Source organism: Perissodus microlepis, chromosome 11, assembly GCF_051167445.1.
Source record: "Perissodus microlepis isolate ML-2025 ecotype Zambia chromosome 11, ASM5116744v1, whole genome shotgun sequence".
Classification (NCBI taxonomy): domain Eukaryota; kingdom Metazoa; phylum Chordata; class Actinopteri; order Cichliformes; family Cichlidae; genus Perissodus; species Perissodus microlepis.
In genome coordinates, this window is record NC_140471.1 from 10332968 (window position 1) to 10350644 (window position 17677).

The following is a 17677-nucleotide window of genomic DNA, read 5'->3' on the forward strand; positions in this document are numbered from 1 at the left end:
CAATGGAAATACACATTAAATGTTTCTGTGGGAGGTAGTGGCTATCTTGTTGACCATAGCAGTGTGTAGGATAGTAGTCTCCTCTTCAGGTCAACACAAAACTTCATATAAGCCCAAAGTGACGCTACATATGCTATGTTAAAAAGCATTTCGTAAAAAGGATAAAGATCGATACCTTTTGTTTCGATCTTAGTCCCACAGGTGGGAAACCAATTTTCCACCCGTGGGACTAATAAAGGTCATCTTATCTTATCTTTGCCATTTTTCTTGTTAACATAACCATTTTTCAAATGAGTAGGAATTAAGGAGACTTCAGCATATTACCTCCGTTTATATGATGTCACTACATCTCAGTTCCAGCGGCTGCTGTAATCCACTAAGGAAGGGCTTCTCTTTCACTTCAGGTTTTGTTGTGACAAAGTCGAAGAGGCCTTTATATAGGTCATGCACTGCGGTCCATCCAGTGCCTTAAGTTATTTTAATGTCATATTCATAGGAGAGACATCTCCCAAGTCAACCTGATCAAGTCACTTGGACATTTAGTCTGGTTTAATTTGACTGATTCACTGTGTCTACTGAGCTGTTAAAAACCTGTATGTACAGCACAGCACTCTGTACCATGCATACATATCACAGAGGTCATACATGTATGCAAAGAATATTGTGCACTGATGGCATTGCCAACCAGGACCATGTGTATGCATTGTATCGTTGAAGCATGTGGGTGTTCAGTGTGTGTGTGTGTCTGTGCGTGTGGTCCTGAGGCAATGGAGAGTGGTGACAAAGAGTTGACAGAGGGCCGTAGAGATTTAGGGCGAGGTGCCAAAGAAGTCAAAGAGAAACGTGTGTGTAGTCCCACACACACACACACACACACACCTCGTCGTCTGATCTTGGGGGACATCTGCTCTAGTCCGGGTCACTGGCAACGAGCGCTTGGTTGGGCTCAAAAGTATCACCACGGCAACCGCATCGCATAATCCCATTCCGTCTCATCCCACCCAGGAACTGCGTGCGGCGTGATTGGCCCGTTCCCCCTGGGGCACTGAGGCGGCGACTCAGGCGCTGTCTGCTTACTCGCTGTGTCAGCTATGGCTCCGAGTCTGTGTGCAGAGAGCGAGCAGAGCATTAAAGGAACGTTTGGCGCATTTTGGCAGGAGACGGTGTGAATTATGCAGACGCACCCCTACTGTGAGTGTGTCTGTATGTGCGGCGTCGCCAGTGTGGGAAGAACAAGCTACTCTAAACAGATACCGACTCTTTTGTCCTGGCTTTTCTGACTCACTTAACCTAGTCATGAAAGTTTGTCTGCCCACCATTTTTTTTTTCTGGTGTCAGAAAACTCTCATTCTTTCTTTACCTTTTCCTAGAATTTATATACAAGCATTATATAACACTAAATATACTGGACTCAAATTCCCTTGTATGTGCACTGTGTACCTGTTTTTCCAGTTAAACAGATTCTGGTTCTGAAACTACACTGCCTAATGCCAGCAGCTTCTTATAATCAAATAATGACAAACGTCCTTAATTTTTGCTTTCATCTCTTTTTCCCCTCCATCTCTTCTCTCATACAAACTTTAGCTTTTATCAGTCCCCTCATTTCTCATACACGAGACAGATTAAACTGGCTTTGAATTGCGATGTCTACCTTCACAGATCTTTCTCCCATCACACCATGCTCTCCCACCCCCACCCTCCCCACCTTCATCACTTTCTTTGTTTTCCTGAAGAATCAAACAGTCTAAATTAAAACACAGCTGACAGTTCTGCATCCAGTTTCATTGCTGCTCCTTGCTGCCTACTCCTATGATTCCTACCTCACTTACAAGCATCCCCCCCACCCCCCCTTCCGTCCCTCCCTCTCTACCTCCCTCTTTCACTCCAGCTGTCAGGAGGCTTCATTATTAAAGATTCATTGCAGAGTCTGGGCAGCTCTTCCAAAAGCTTTTGTCAGACAGACCGAATGCCTTAAATCTCACTGTCACTAACTGGATGTGACATAAAGACTTGCATAAATCCACATGCACACTCACAAATACACACACAATTTCCTTCTGGTTTGTTTCACGAATTCACTACCTCGCTGCTTTTTAATTCAGATTGTCTTATCAGTTAGGATTTCTAAAGCCTTGTTAAGTGTTTTACTAGTTATTAATCAATATTGTAAATATTTGACATGCAACATGAAATGTTTGACATTGCTTTGTTTTACTGTCAATATTGGATTTTATGCATTACCAATTTAAGTAGTATTAAAAAAAACATATATGTACACATAATGTACCTTAGTTAATGTGAAAAGGAAAAATGGTGCCTTTGTTTACTAGTTTGTTTCCACCTCAGGTGTAATGCATGCTTTATGCTATATGTGCTTCATACTAGGGTTGGGCGATTGGACGAATATATCGATTATCTATCAGCGATAGTTTTTACAAGGGCGATTTATTTATTTGCCCATGAGTAAGTTTGCTAATAATGATGGAGCTAATTGAAGCAGTCAACAGAAAAAAAATTAATAGCGCTGTTTTAACAGCACCCTCTTACATCTGCGAGCAGGTGCACCCTCCTCAGAGTGCGCCCAAATGCTTGTTGATAGAGCTGCAGAAGCTGGTGATAGTCTAGCATACTCAGCCGGATGGTGGACACATGCATGCTCATGCAAGTTAGTCGTGTTTCAGTACTTTGCTCGCACTCTGCGTCTGCACAAGCGGCACACCGCTTTGGTTACATCCTTAGGTTTACCTCTTTCATCCGGTTTAAAGCCAAAGAAATCCCAAATTGGCGACTTTATATTTTTTTAGTGCTGTCAGCATTTACACGCCGTCATCACGACTAACACGATTAACAATTAACCCATCTGGAGCGCAGACTGAGTCAAAATCCCTGAAATGGCAGTTTGTCCAAATTTTGTTCATTCTGCGCTCCAGATGGGTTGAGAGTGTTAAAAATTTTAATCGTGATGACCGCGTTTAAGCTGCGTTTAAGCTGCGTTTAAGCTGCGTTAACGCTGCGTTAACAATCGCAGTTCAGATCATGTAATGATGAAAAACCCAAGAGCTACATCTCAGAAGCTACAGGCTGCAGTTAGCATGATAAATGTGAAAGTTCAGTACAGTTACCAGGATAAAGCCAGTTCTTTCTAAAAAGAACACGGCAGCATGGCTAAGGTTTATGCAGTTTAATTTGAAGAAAGATTTCTGAAACGATGTACTTTAGACATATGACAGTGGAGATATCTGTCCATGTTTGTAAAAAAACAAGCACAGCGTATCAGCCAACCTCATGCTAACTGTTCAGCACGGTCATGGAGGGATAAGGATTTGGGCTTGTTTTGCAGCCACAGGGCCAGGACACTTTGCAGTCATGGCGTCGACTGTGAACTCTTCTGTTTAGCCTCCAATTATTCAAATTGGAGGCTAAAGCTTGGCTGAAATTCAGTCTTACGTCAGGACAATGATCCCAAGCACAGCAGCAAATCTACAGCAAAATGTGTGAACATGGAAAGAATAAAGGTGCTGCAGTGGCCAATCAAAGACTAGAGCTGTACGTTTTTGGGCTCAGCCATTTAGCGACTGAAATAATGGTGTATATACTGAGCATTTTCTCACCTAATAACTTGTAGCAGAGTGAATTTGCATGACAGGGCAAATTCTGAGTACAATAAACTCACAACATTAGTTTTTTTAAATTAATTTTTGAGTTTCACCTAGATTTATTTCATAGATGTGCACAATTTACTTTTAATTAAATCCGAACTTTAAATAGAGTTTTTTCTGTAACTTATTTATAAAGTTTGACTTTAAGAATTGGGTATCAGAAGAATTTGGAGGTTTGTTTCATATGCTAGAACATACAGACAGGTTTTATCACTGCATGCGGTTGATTTTGCTTGTTTGCACTGTTGTCAAGCCGTTATCCATTAATGACTTAGGAGCACAGTAGCCTTACGTGCAAAGATAAATGCAATTAGCTGGGAACATCTTACTCCAGCAATGATTTCAAAAGCTGTTTTCATCAGCTACAGATCAAAATGCCTCTGGACCTTCAATCAGTCAGAGCAAAGAAATGTGCCGTGTAGGCCTGAGGTGACAATGTAAAAAGCCTACAGTGTGGTCATTATATCAAACACGCCTCATTTTAAATAAACAGTGGTGATTGGCTTGGCAAAGGCTTGTGGAAATCTGTTTTAATGGGTCGGGGGCCAGATGCATTCTGCCAAATGAAGCATAAGCTTGGATTCATCCATTTCCCAAGCTATCGGAAAGTATTTACTCACTGACAATTGCATTAGAATATGTCAGCCTAAGAAATTTTCTAGTGGAGATCAAAAATGACATGCACACAGATGGTCGGAGGGGAAGACTTTAGCACATATGATATGAAGGACTCATTTTAATTTTAACCGTTGAGGTTCTAAAATAAGTTGTTCATCTTCAAAAGGATCCAGAGGATACATTAACTGTATAACAGTGTTTTTCCTGCGTTAAATCAGAAAGTGGAAAAGAACAACAGTAGTGTTTGTCATATATTACAGTTAACCTATTATTCTATGCTTATTTCTCTTTTCGCTTTTGCACAGAAAAGCCCAGGAACAGCAGAAAAAGGTGGTAGTAGCAGGATGCGTTCCCCAGGCCCAGCCGAGGATGGACTACCTCAAAGGTCTCAGCATCATTGGGGTACGTGCACTTTCTGTGAACATCTGTGTATTTTGACTTGGCTGTATTAAAGGTGCGTCTCTTTATCTTCCTTTGTGTCCGATGACGAGTACAGACGGACACGCTTTTCGAGATTGATCGGGATGTCATTCACCGGGCAGCTAACCTTGCTCTGTCTTGTGCTCATTCTCTTCAGGCAGAACATTTCCCAGTCACAAATGTTCTGCATGAAAAGGAAGATCGGGTACATTAACTCCTGTACTATGGGGAGGTGTTATGGGTGAACAGAGACGGAGCTAGGAAAGGACACGTCAGTGATTCCTCAGCATAGACTGCTTCCTTTAAAGGTGGCATGGGGCAGTCTAGCCTCTAGTTACTTTTGCTACTAGTATTAATATATTTAAGAGAGTACAAGCGGCAAACAGACAAATATATGACAATAAATACATTTTAACTTGTTACTTGTTTACACTGAGCTATTCTGCTTTGGTTACCAGCCACTGGTGAGTGATTGGAGTGCATAACAAAGAGATACAGAGCAGATGAATTATTCTGTTTCACCTTTGCTGTCACAGAAAGGAACTAATGGATATGTCAAGCCTGTTGTTGGTTAATAGCTAAATGAGTGTTCCTCATTGAATAATTGATTCAGTTCGTTGTTTGTTTGCTTTTCAGCACACTGCCACAGTGCAGCCTGGACAAAATCATCCTAACACATCTATGCCTAACACATATACACAGTGGCCACTTCATTAGTTACACCTGTTCAGCTTCTTGTTAATGCAGACAACTAAGTACCCGGTAACATGGCAACTATTGAGCGCATTGAGGCATGTAGACGTCAAGACAAAGTGCTGAAGTTTAACCTGAAAGGTGCTTCACGTGACCTTGAATGTGACCTGGTTGAGAGTGCCAGTCAAGATAGTCTGAATATTTCAGAAACGTCTTATTTACTGGGATTTTCCCACACAACCATCTCTAGGGGTTTACAGAGAATAATCCAAAAGCAGGAGAAAAAGAATGAGTGGCAGCTGGCAGGAAAGCAACGGTGAATCAAAAAAACCCGAGGTATGCAGAAGAACGTCTCTGAATGCATAACATGTCTAACCTTGAAGCAGATGGGCAGTGCCATGAGCTCCTGTCAGCTAAGAAAAGAAAAGTGATGCTACGACGTGCACAAGCTTACCAAACTTCATATGTTAGTGTCAGAAGTTGGAGTAAAGAACATGTAAACATGGATCAGTGGTGCATTGTAGTAACAGTTCAGGCTCCATACAATTTACTGCAGTACCGACTGAGTATCATTTAAATACCACAACCTACCTGAGTATTGTTGGTGACCATAACCCTTTATGAACAAAGGGTACCCCTGTTCTGTTAGCTGCTTCCAGCAGGATAACACACCATGTCACAAAGCTTAATTCATATCAAATTGATTTCTTGAAGATGTCTGCACGCCACAGTCACCAGATCTCAATCCAGAAGAGCACCTTTGGGATGTGGTGGAATATGAGATTTGCATCATAGATGTGCAGCTGACAAGTCTGCAGCATTTATGTGATGTTATCATGTTTCCAGCACCTTGCTGAATTGACTAAAAGTCTCTAATCTGGCAGGGTATTTTTAAAAATGTAATTCAACCAGGATATGCCTTCTAAATCTCCGTACAAAGCCGTGCTCTTATTTCTATAATTGGATATTTTGTTTTTTTTATGGAAAGTAAAACAAACTGCTGTGCTGAAAATGGGAACAAATCAAACAGTATTGTGTTGATTACTCCCGCTACCTTAAAATGAATGGATTGAAGACAGCTCAAGTGCTAAGTTAGATATCTTTAACAATAAATAATGTTATTCAGTTTAAGTAAAAAATGCCACTATGTAACTTCATACGATTCAGATATAGTGACATGCATGTATAATATGATTCTATTCAGATAAACAGGCTTGTGTTTATAATAGGCTTCAGGGTGAAGCACAAACAGCGTATAACTGCCAGAGCTTTCAGTGACAAGCATTTTTAAGTTAAAGACACATGCATGCATGAACAGGCACACTGTGTAACAAACCCAGACATAAATATATGAGAATGCAGAGTCCCTCTGTATTCCCACAGTGGAACATGTAATGATAGTGGCAGTTGGTGGGTTATGCAAATTGGATGCAAATACAAGTTCAGAATTTGTGTATAGTGATTGCACCAACGGCCAGATAAGGAGTGTAGTTAAAAATAAATAGGCGGGCTTTCCTATTGAATTCATTTTATCTGACCTGTGTGCGTATTGCCAGCTTTTCTGAGTGGTGTTTTATTGCTGTTGTGCTGTTTTGTTTGAGGTTGCTGTTTAATGACTGCAAATGTATTGTGTGAGCTTCATAGACAGTCACGCAAGACTGCAGTGTTTCGCTTTTCTTAACTAGACTTGTCGCATCCTGTAACTGCCATGCATCGCACACCTACGCAGCGCTGGTTAAGTAATCAGAGGATCGGAATGGGCATGCAAAGCTGTGAGCAGGAAATGTCACACCTCAGTATTTATGGTCCTGTTTTTTAAAAATATACAATTTTAATTACTTTATCGAAGGTTAATCCAAATACTATAGATGTTGCATTAGTGCTTGTCATTAAGTTATGGTAATAGAATGACAAACCTTAAAATAAAGCTTAGGCACAGGCAGAAATGTATGTCGTCCAGTAGACCTGTGACTGCCTTTTACATGCAACAAATGTGCTGAATATATCAGTATTTATCCTTTTCTTTCTATGGGTACAATGGAGGATTTAAAAACAGCCAAAGTTGAAAAGTGCGATCTAAATTAATAGCTGAAATGTACACCTGAGTTTTACTCTATGTAGGCACGCCTGCTGCTGCTCTGAATGGGCCCAGATTGCTTGACCATTACACTGAAAAAGGTTTTACTCAGGCATGTGGCATGCAAGTAACTGCTTCCTGCAAAGCACAGTGTGAATCTGAGTGTGTGTGTTTGAAAGGAGGCTTATTTTAAGTGATGGGCCTGAAGGCATTGAGAGCCAGTGCCAAGGGCCAGTGTAGAGCGAAAGTGAAGAGAATTCGAGGTGTAAGGGATGCTGAGAAGAGCGAAAGGAAAATAACTGCAGAAAAATGATCAGTTTTTTCCCCCCTGTCACTACTTTAGTATTCTGTTTCTTTCTTTCTTTCACTCGTTCTGCTTCCTTTTCTCTTCATGTAATATCGGTTGGTAGATAAGTAAAGTTTGAACTCCTCGTTTAATATTCTTACTTTTAGTATCCAGATTACCCTACTTAAAGTCTGCCTGTTATTAAACTGTGGTCTGTGGGGGCCTTGTTTATTCTCTTTATATTAGTGCGGTGGTTCATTATAGTAGCCATTAGCAGAACTGCAGGATTTGTTTTCTATGTGAGACAATGAGGAGAAAAACACAGCTATGGACTTGGGTAATGCTTTATTGTTACCTATGTGGTCTGATCTATCACAGAACGTGTTTGTCAGTACATACACAACAAACACTCAGTGGCATTTAGGAAATCCATATTCCTTAATCCTGCCTGGTGATTGTAGCTTTTTGCACTTGTTTGTCTCTGCTCTTATTGCATATGGCCTTTGTGTATATTTGCATATCCACCTTGTTTAAATGTGGATCAGAGTATCAGTGTGTCTGTGGGTCGTCAATATCAGGCTTCTGTTTGACTGTGAGGACTTGGGTTTTCAGGATCAATAAAGTTTTCTCTTGTTTCTTTGTGTTACAGGTCCAGCAGATTGATCGAGTGGTGGAAGTAGTGGACGAGGCTGTTAAAGGTATTTTACCACACAAAGGCACACACACACACACGCATCCTTGTTTTACTGTCTTTGCGTGGTCTTTAACTTAATGCTAACCACCGCAATTAAACTCAAAACTAAGGTCCTCTAACACAAATCCATATCCCGACTACAACACAAAACAAATATGGACTTATGCATGGAATGAATAAGATCCAAGCATGTATTATTTTATCCAACCATCCATCCATTCGCTTCCGCTCATCCTTTGGCAGGGTCGCGGGGGGCACTGGAGCCTATCCCAGCTGTCATAGGGCGAGAGGCGGGGTACACTCTGGACAGGTCGCCAGTCTGTTGTAGGGCTGACACATATACACACACAACCGTTCGCACTCACATTCACTCCCGCATTCATACCTATGGGCAATTTAGACTTTCCAACTAACCTATCCCCACTAAGTGCATGTCTTGGGACTGTGGGAGGAAGCTGGAGGACCCGGGGAGAACTCACGCAAACACGGGGAGAACTCACGCAAACAGGGGGAGAACTCACGCAAACACGGGGAGAACATGCAAACTCCACACAGAAAGGCCCCGGCCTGATGGTGGAATTGAACTCAGGACCTTCTTGCTGTGAGGCCACAGTGCTAACCACCGCGTGTATTATTTTAGCCATTTTATTTTAGTCTCTCCACTTTTACTACCTTACTACAGTCTACTTGACCGGTAAGAATCAGAGTGTATCACACTGCATCAGAAGAGCACATAATCAAATGCTGATGACTTAATATTATACTAACACTGTTAAAAAAATCAAAAATTATTAGCTATAATAGTGTTAAGGTTGTTAAAAAATGTAGTATTTTCCAAAGTGAATGGAAAGAGCATGCTTTTTATGTTGTCATGGTAAACTAAAAAGAACAAAAAACAACTAAATTTGACTAAATAATTGTTTTAAATGTGTAAAGCAAGAGTCTTCAGCTTTTGTTGAAACCGATCTAACTGTCTGAGCTGCTTCTTAAATGATCCTCTGTCTGAGCAGCTCACTGACAGACACACATGGCAGTTATAGGTCATCCGTTTAAACTGTTAGCGAACCACCACACTTAGCTGTTTAATGACGGTCAGAGAGAGTTTACAGTGTGAGTGAGTCTAGTCAAGCTGTCATACACCCCCAGCTGTTCTCTAATAAAGAACAGATTGAGTTTACACTGTGCGTGTGTGTGTGTGCGTCTGAGTGACTACTTTGCACTGCAGGGTTCACTCTAATGAAGGACAGCTGAACTGAGGCTTAATTTTACAATGTGTCATCAAGCCTAAACTGTGAGCCTACACACAAGCTCACAGTCACACATCTACTCTGTGACTTTTATTCCCCCTTTCTTCTCTGTGATTTGCTCATTCTGTCTTTTTTCTCCCCATTTCTTTCTCCCACCCTTCCTACATCTTTTGATCTCTTCCCTTCCTCTCTTTCGCCTCTCACCCCCTGTTTCTTTCCCTCCCCTTTTCCTCCCACCATCAGCCCCTCCATAGAAACTAATTTCCCCAGTATCATTACTGTTCTTTATGACCTCGTATAAACTGAGAGCTGTTATTTCGTCTCAGAGGCCTGGGCATAAACCTTAAAGCTGGGGGATTTGCCTATCGTAATGGCTACTAAAATACTTACTTCAATGAACTGCTAATAGATACAGGTCTTTGCTGTGCCAAAATTGCTTGCAGGTCCTGTTTTCCACATGACAAGAGTACTCATGTGCTTTTGGGGACTCGCTTCTTAGCGTGTGTGACTCTTTCATTTAGTTCCAGGCTTTAAATGAATTAAACATCCTTGATGTCATGAGGATACATCATAGTTGTAAAGCTGCTTTTTATCATAGTGCATCTGTGCAATAAAGACTTCAAGTTACTACCTGTAGTAAATGATAGGACGTGTTTTTATCCCGTCGTGTTATCTCAGGTTGACTCCCTGGCTTAGTCGGTGCATGCTCACCTATACAGTGTTATTTATTGTTGGTGGTGGTGTTACTGTGGTTACGAGCTAGATTATCCAGATCAATTTGTTTTAGTTGTGCCAGAAGTTAATTTCTTGTTAACAACAACCCGTGCTTTGACTCCGTCTTGTATTCCGAGCCCACTGGCAGTTCCATTTACGGAAAAACAAAAAAAAAAGGACACATTAATGACACCCGTGGATGCACATTTTTACAAGGGCAGCTTTTATGATTCTGGGCAATGCTCAACAGACAAATACACACCACAAGAACAAATGAGGAAAAGAGTAAAATATTTTTAATCGAGAAGAATGTATGGAAAAACCCACAAAAAGATCTGATTTTGGGACTTTTTTATTATTAAGACTCCTAATATTCATATTCTTTCACTGAGAAATGCCCTTGGATAGTATTTTTTCACCTGATATTCATTTATCGTTAAGGAAACAGTTTATAGTTGGTGTGTGAATGCCACACAAAGACAGGGAGTAGGAAAAGCATAGTTAGGATAATTTATGTGTGCAGCTACAGATCAGAGAATATAACCTTGTGATCCTTATTTCACCAGTATTAATAACCTGTTTGCCTTTATCAATGCAGAGGGAAAAAACTGAGCAGAAGTGTGGTTGAACAGATGCAGACAGATGATAGTAAGTGAAGTAAATGAAGAGCAGGTACCAAAAGAAAAACGTTAGGACTTATGTTTTAAGTCATCTGAAGATGTTCTGAGTATCGTATCCGCTCTGAGAGAGCCCCTCTAGATGTGACCAAAAAATCTTCCTTGTAAAGCATCAAAACCTGGATGACATTTAAGGGATGCACTCTTCGGAATTGTTGGCGTTGTAGCGCTCATGCATTTGATGCGTGTGTGAGAAAATTTCCCATCAAAACTGGTTTGTGTGAGATTTGGTCAGGACATAAACAGCTTTTTCAAAGACGGTCTTACATATTTAATAAAGAGTTAGGTTGAAAGGATAAATGGAAAAACATGAAACCCTCCTGTCCTTCTCATCTGCCACCTCTGTCCCCTCTTTTCAATACATTCCCATCACCTCTCCCCCATTCCTGCCTGCTACTTTACAATCAACCCAGAAAGCTCAACAAGACATCAGACACAGGTCAACAGGTCATCCTTTTAGCGTTCTACCTCTCCCGCCAAACCATCCATCTGGCTATCCTACACATCTTTCATCATCATCCAAGCATCTACAAATCTTAGCTTCACATCCATCTATCATTCCCTTTCCTTCCTTCTCTTTTCTGGTGTGTTTTAGTGGGACGTTATGAGTGGATAGGACATTTCTAGCAGTTTAGATTTAAAGGAAAGAAAAGAACCGATTGAGGAAAGTTGAGAAGGAAAAAGAGGAGGGCAGTCAGTCACAAGAAAATGTGGTATTAGTTGACGGGAGTGTGTGTGTCTATGACTATGCAGGGTTGCCCATCACAGCAGTTGGCCTCTGTAAACTCTGTAATTGAGATGACAAATAGTGAAGCGTTCTTTGGTTTTCTTCAGCAAGTCATATTAGCTATTTTATCTCTTGCTTCCCATTCATGGTCCCCTAGGCCCTGAAATTGAATTTGGCTTTGGGTACGTTCCTGGAGTGACTCCATGCTGGCAGTGAGATTATTTCTAGAGTCTTCTGCGGTAGTCACAGTGACAGGGGTCCTGTGCAGTATTAGAGAGCAAAGGAGTATGTGGGGAATGACAATTTCCAGTTTTATTAGAATGGACAAGCTCATTATTTGGGGGGAAAAAACATCTGGAAATCCAGCACCATACTGGTAATTGCTTTTTCCTGACAAGTCTGTGTTTGCAATTATGTTTAGTAAGTATATTTTCCCACCGTGCAGAAATAAATGTTCAATATGAAAATAGAAAAAGAGGGAATTCTAAAAACAGATTTTACCACAAACCTGTACCGAAATTACTCTTGTGACTTTTTGTAGCCATTAACATTTCACATATTCCAAATGTTTCAGGGCATTATTAGCACATGCATGAGTTTTCAATCCTTGTTTCATGACTGAGGGTGGACGCACAGATTCAGGGGAGGAAAAAAAAAATGTGGGGCCAAATGTGGTCCAAATCCCAGCTGTTTTCCACAAGGGACATTTTTGTATTTCCTTGCTTGTACTGGGATATTAAGACCAGTCATGCCTCAACGATTGGCTCTTTGTCCTCCTCTGGGGCAGATTGTCATTTTTATCTACCAATTGATAACCATGCTTCCTGCTCTGAACCCACCCTCCCAAGAGACCCTTGTATTGCGGATGAAAACAGGAAGACAATTCCATCCCTCAGCGCCTCCATCTCACACACAGCTAGCTAGCAGCCTATTAAACGGTTAGAGAAGAGAGAGTACTGTGTCCCATTTCCACACACCAAAGGCTAGACGTCACTAGCTGTTAGGCTCAGCTGTGGATTTTTCATTTGCCTTGGTTGACACTATGATAGCCAAATATAAATAATTTCTGTTAGTTCTCACTGTGAGTAAAGTAGCCCTCTTTATGTAGAGGAATCCCTTTTTCATTTCTAACATTATCAGTTTTTGTTTTTTTCCATTTTTTATGTGACTTTATTCTTGGTCAGTCTATTAGTTTACCTCCTTTTTTCTTTTGAATGTTGACAAACAGTGTGGCTTTCTGTGTCTTTGTTCCCTCCTTTTTTACTTTTCCTGCCTTTGTAATTGTCTTACTTGTATTCAGCTGGGCCTTATTACCCTCTTCCTACTGTGTTTCCATTGTGTTTGTTAACCCCTAGTCTGTGTGAGGTTGTTAGGCATAGGATGGGTCTGTTCTTTTTGGTTGTGCTTTTTGTTGGATACCAACTTTTATAGTGTGCATGGGCACGGCTGAGGACCCCTCCCAACCCCAAAACAGTGTTAATGAGAGCCAGAGGCCCCAAAGTCCATTTCTGAGAAGGAAAAACCCTGTTTGCATGTGCTTCGATCTGCTATTATGTCTTTCCTCATTGTCCTGTTCGTACTAAATTTATCCACAATAGATGAGAGCGATTTATTTGAGGTCGATTTTGCACAATGGGAAGTTTGATTTCTGTTTGGCATTTTGCTTGTGGGTGAAATGCAAATATAATCTCATTGTTTGCATTGTAAGTTTGATGAGAGACATACTCAAGAGAGAGCAAGTGCTCTGACAACCAATACGGGCAAAATGTTTCTTACGTCCGTTATATTGTATTTATTTTTCTCTTTAGCAGTGCAATTCAGATTTGGCATTTAAAATACAGCAACAAAAATACTTCAGGGTGCCTTTTTAAACATGTTTGCATCCATCTGCACATGGACAGTAGTGTGATAGTCGGTCAGCGTTTTAGTAGGATCATTTGATTATGTGAGACGATTTGTTTTTGTTGTTTTTCAGGCCACTCGGTTCGTCTGTTGGGTCAGAAGAAAGATGGAGGCCGAAGACTTGGAGGAGCTCGACTGGACCTCCCCAAGATCAGGAAGAACCCTCTCATTGAAATCATCTCAATTAACACTGGGTAGGACACGGAGACACTAACAGAAAACACAGCCTAAAGTATTTATGTTACAACTGAATACAGTTGTATTGCCTTCCCAGTTTACTGCATGTGCATGTCGGTGTGCTCTCTCTTTCTGGTTGCTCAGCTACTTGAGCAGCGCATCTCTATGCCTAATTAATAAGGGTATTTTAAATCACTTCACATGGTGTGCATGCGTGTATGAAATCTGAGTATGTTCATGAACATATATTGGTATTTATCAAGTGGAAATGTAATAGGAGGCCTAACATGCCTCTCAGTTTTTTCTCGGTGTACTATCACACAAGCATAATTAAAAAAAACTTATTTTCTCCATCATCGCTGTGATGATCTGCAAGATCTTGCCTTTTAAGTCACTCCTAGTTAATTTAAAAATAAGTTTTCTACATTATATCTAAATTTTGTCAATTTATATAAATTTGATAATTAAGTCTTAAATACACAGACTCTGAGACCTACATCCTCTTGCACAGCTGGACTTTATGGGTGAATTTTATGTTGTTTACAGATATGTCTCCTCTAACTCATGCACTATATTCTCAGTAGACTAGTTAAAAAGGGTTATGACGGACTAATTCCTAGTGCTGGACCTCCACTGAGGATAATCCATCAATCATCCGAATGCATGTCTTCCGGGTCTATCTATTAATGGCTTGACTCCCAGACCAAGTACTCTTGTACCAAAGCAATAATCCTCTTTATGAGTATAGCATTCTAGGCTTAAATACACAGTATTTGTTCTTGTACAGATGTGTTCAGGCCCTCCTGCTTTTTAACTAGCTGTCGAGTAAACAAGCTTAAGCTGTTCCTAAGCACCATTAAGAAGTTGTAGACTTCACATAATCAGCAGTGCATCGTCTCTTTCTTTGAACCTCGTGTTTACATTTATTACAGTCAGTGAGGGAGTTGAAAATTTTACTTGAATTACTAGTTTTCTACTTGAATCTGTTGGACTACTTGCAGCAGTATTCTTATGCTTATTTTCGCACTTAACGTGATAAGATCATGCTTATCATGCTGCTGCTTAAAACTGTATTTGTTTTGTCAGCAAAGGTCTCCCTATATAGTGTCTGCAGTCATTGAAGTCATTATATGTAACATCAGTTTTGATGTATAACCACTAGCATTGCTGTTGGTGGTAGTAAAATATATAGCCTGTTGTATTTCCTCACTTGCGTGCTTGTACTTCTAGAGCGAAGAGAGTATCATCCTTTACCTCAAAGATGTGTTTAAAGTGATGTTATTATTACACAACATAAATGATGATAATGGATGGATACTCCAAGGTTAAGAACTGCTTTAATTCTAAAAAGCATCAACTGAGAAGTTGTGGGAGTCTTTCTTGAAGAGCGGGTTGTGTTTCAGATGTTCATAATCTGCAGAGCTCAGTTCCAGAGTAAAGCTTCTTAGATCACATTTGAGCTGATCCAAGTAGAAAATCTGCACGTTTAACTGGTTCGGCCACTGTTTTTCATCTAAATTGACACTTCTGATCGGTGTCAAATTTAGCATGTTCAGAATGGCAGGATTGGGATTTTTGTTTCAATTAAATAAATCGTCTTTTGCAACATCTGCCATGAAGTGTGCACATCAGAGACAGCACTTTTCTGTAATGTTCTAAGTGTTGCTTAAAATTGGTCACCATAGTGCAGCTGGTTTATTCCTGGTTGGTCTGAAAGACACAATATTTGAAGCTGCACAGTTTATTTTTCTTCTTTTTTCAGCACTTTCCTTGCTCTTATATTTTAACATATGTATATAATTTTCAGTAAATAAACCTTAGGCTCTGTCACTTCTTTAGTCACTTCAAAACTTCAGCCTCTTTTTTTAATATCTGTAACTCTTGCTTTGTGTACCTTTGTGTACCTACCAAAGATAACAGAAGTAAACACAAAATTCAGTTTGTAAAGGAAGGTATTTAATAATAAGGGAGAATAAATTCAAACCTACATGGCCCTGTGTGAAGAAGTGATCGTTGGAATATGAACAAATGTGTGCGAAGGTTAGATAGAAAGCACTTGCATAGGAAAAGCATAGAAAAAAGCCATGTATGAATTGGTGAATGAGACAAGTTATATAAAGTGCTTTGAGTGCCCAGAGTAGAAAAGCGTAATGTAAGAACTAGTCCATTTACCATTTAAATAGGACCTGCCTGACAAAGTTGAGTAGACCTAAAGATCCTCAAAAGTCAGACATCATGCCATGATCCAAAGAAATTCAGGAACAAATGAGAAACAAAGTAATTGAGCTCTTTCAGTGTGGAAAAGGTTATAAAGCAGTTTCTAAAGCTTTGGGACTCGAGTGAACCACAGTGAGAGTCATTATCCACAAATGGCAACAACATGAACAGTGGTGAGGTTTCCCAGGCGTGACCAGCTGATCAGAACTGCTGAAGCACAACAGTTCTGATCAGCAAGACAGTGATCCAAAACCCACCAGCAAGTCTGCCTCTGAACGGCTTAAGAAAATCAAAATGAAGACTTTGCAGTGGCCTAGTCAAAGTCCTGACCTGAATCTGATTGACATATGGTATGAGGTATGACTTTAAAAAGGCGGTTCATGCTTTACAACAATTCTGCAAAGATAAGTGTGCAAATATTCCTCCACAGCACCATAAAAGACTCATTGGCAGTTATTGCAAAAGCTTGATTGCCATTGTTGCTGCTAAGGTTGGCCCAGCCTTTTATTAGGTTTAGGGGGCAGTTGCTTTTTCACAAACTTTTTTCCCCCTTAGTAATAAACACCTTCATTTAGAAACTGCATCTTGTATTTACTTCTGTTATCTTCGTCTAATATTTAAATTAGACGAAGATAATTTAAATGATCTTCGTCTAATTTAAATATGATCTGAAACATTTACTGTAAGTGTGACAAACACATGAAAAAATAGAAAGGGGGGCAAACACTTTTCACACCACTGTATATGAATTGTGTTTGTGGCTTTGTGTTGCAGTATGGGTGTGCAGATGTCAGTCTCTTGGAGCCTCCTGCCAGCAGGAGGTCTGTGTCTGATCCAGATGATTTCGCTGTTGTTTTTCAAAGTGTTGGGTTGGCAACAAATAAATCCTCTTGTTTTTAACCAAAACGGCTTCAGTAGAATAGTGGATTATTCAAATATTTGATTGGGTGAATCGACCAAATCTCTTCCAGATAACACTTATGTTACTGAAAATCCAAGCTTAATATGCCCTTTTGTATGAGCTGGTCAGCCACTGCTGTCAGTAATTTGACATGGTCCTCTTAAGGTTAAATTGTGTGTGTGTGTGTGTGTGTGTGTGTGTGTGCGTGCGCTTGTGTGTGTTTGGGGGTGTAATGGAAAGAAGATATAATGTGTCCTTTATGTTTTCTAGTTTTGGATGATCAGTCATAATTATTCCTCTGAGGTCTTGGTGACATCACTGGTGACATTTGTCAGCTGTTAAAACAGAGAAATCCTTGTGTGGGACACTGGCGCTCACATTCACTTTTTTTTTTTTAAAAATAACCGAAGAGAACACTCAAAACCATTTATGTGTGTGTCTTCATTCGTGTAGCTTTTAATGTCTCGAGTTTGTTGCCAATTTGCCTTTTTATATGAACTCGTGAGATGCATTCATTTGAGGGCGCTCTCTTCTATTCTTGCCAAATGTCAAGTAGGTGTCATGCTTCAGGGTGGAGGGCTTCCGCAAATCTCGTATAAATTTAGGGTTTAAAAACTGAACATGTCTTAAACCCGGTTGATATCTCCATGCTTTTTTTTTTTTGCCAT

The 17677-nt window shown here is 40.2% G+C and overlaps 1 protein-coding gene across 2 annotated transcripts in view; it reads left to right on the plus strand.

Annotated features, from left to right (window-relative positions):
* The window catches only part of cdkal1 (CDK5 regulatory subunit associated protein 1-like 1), a 252886-nt gene that overhangs the window by 74571 nt on the left and 160638 nt on the right, over positions 1-17677 (plus strand). For both annotated transcript variants that reach the window (XM_084943963.1, XM_084943964.1), the window contains exons 5-7: positions 4583-4679; positions 8403-8451; positions 13788-13908. In XM_084943963.1, coding sequence (XP_084800089.1) covers positions 4583-4679; positions 8403-8451; positions 13788-13908 — 267 coding nt within the window. The remainder of the gene's footprint in view (positions 1-4582; positions 4680-8402; positions 8452-13787; positions 13909-17677) is intronic.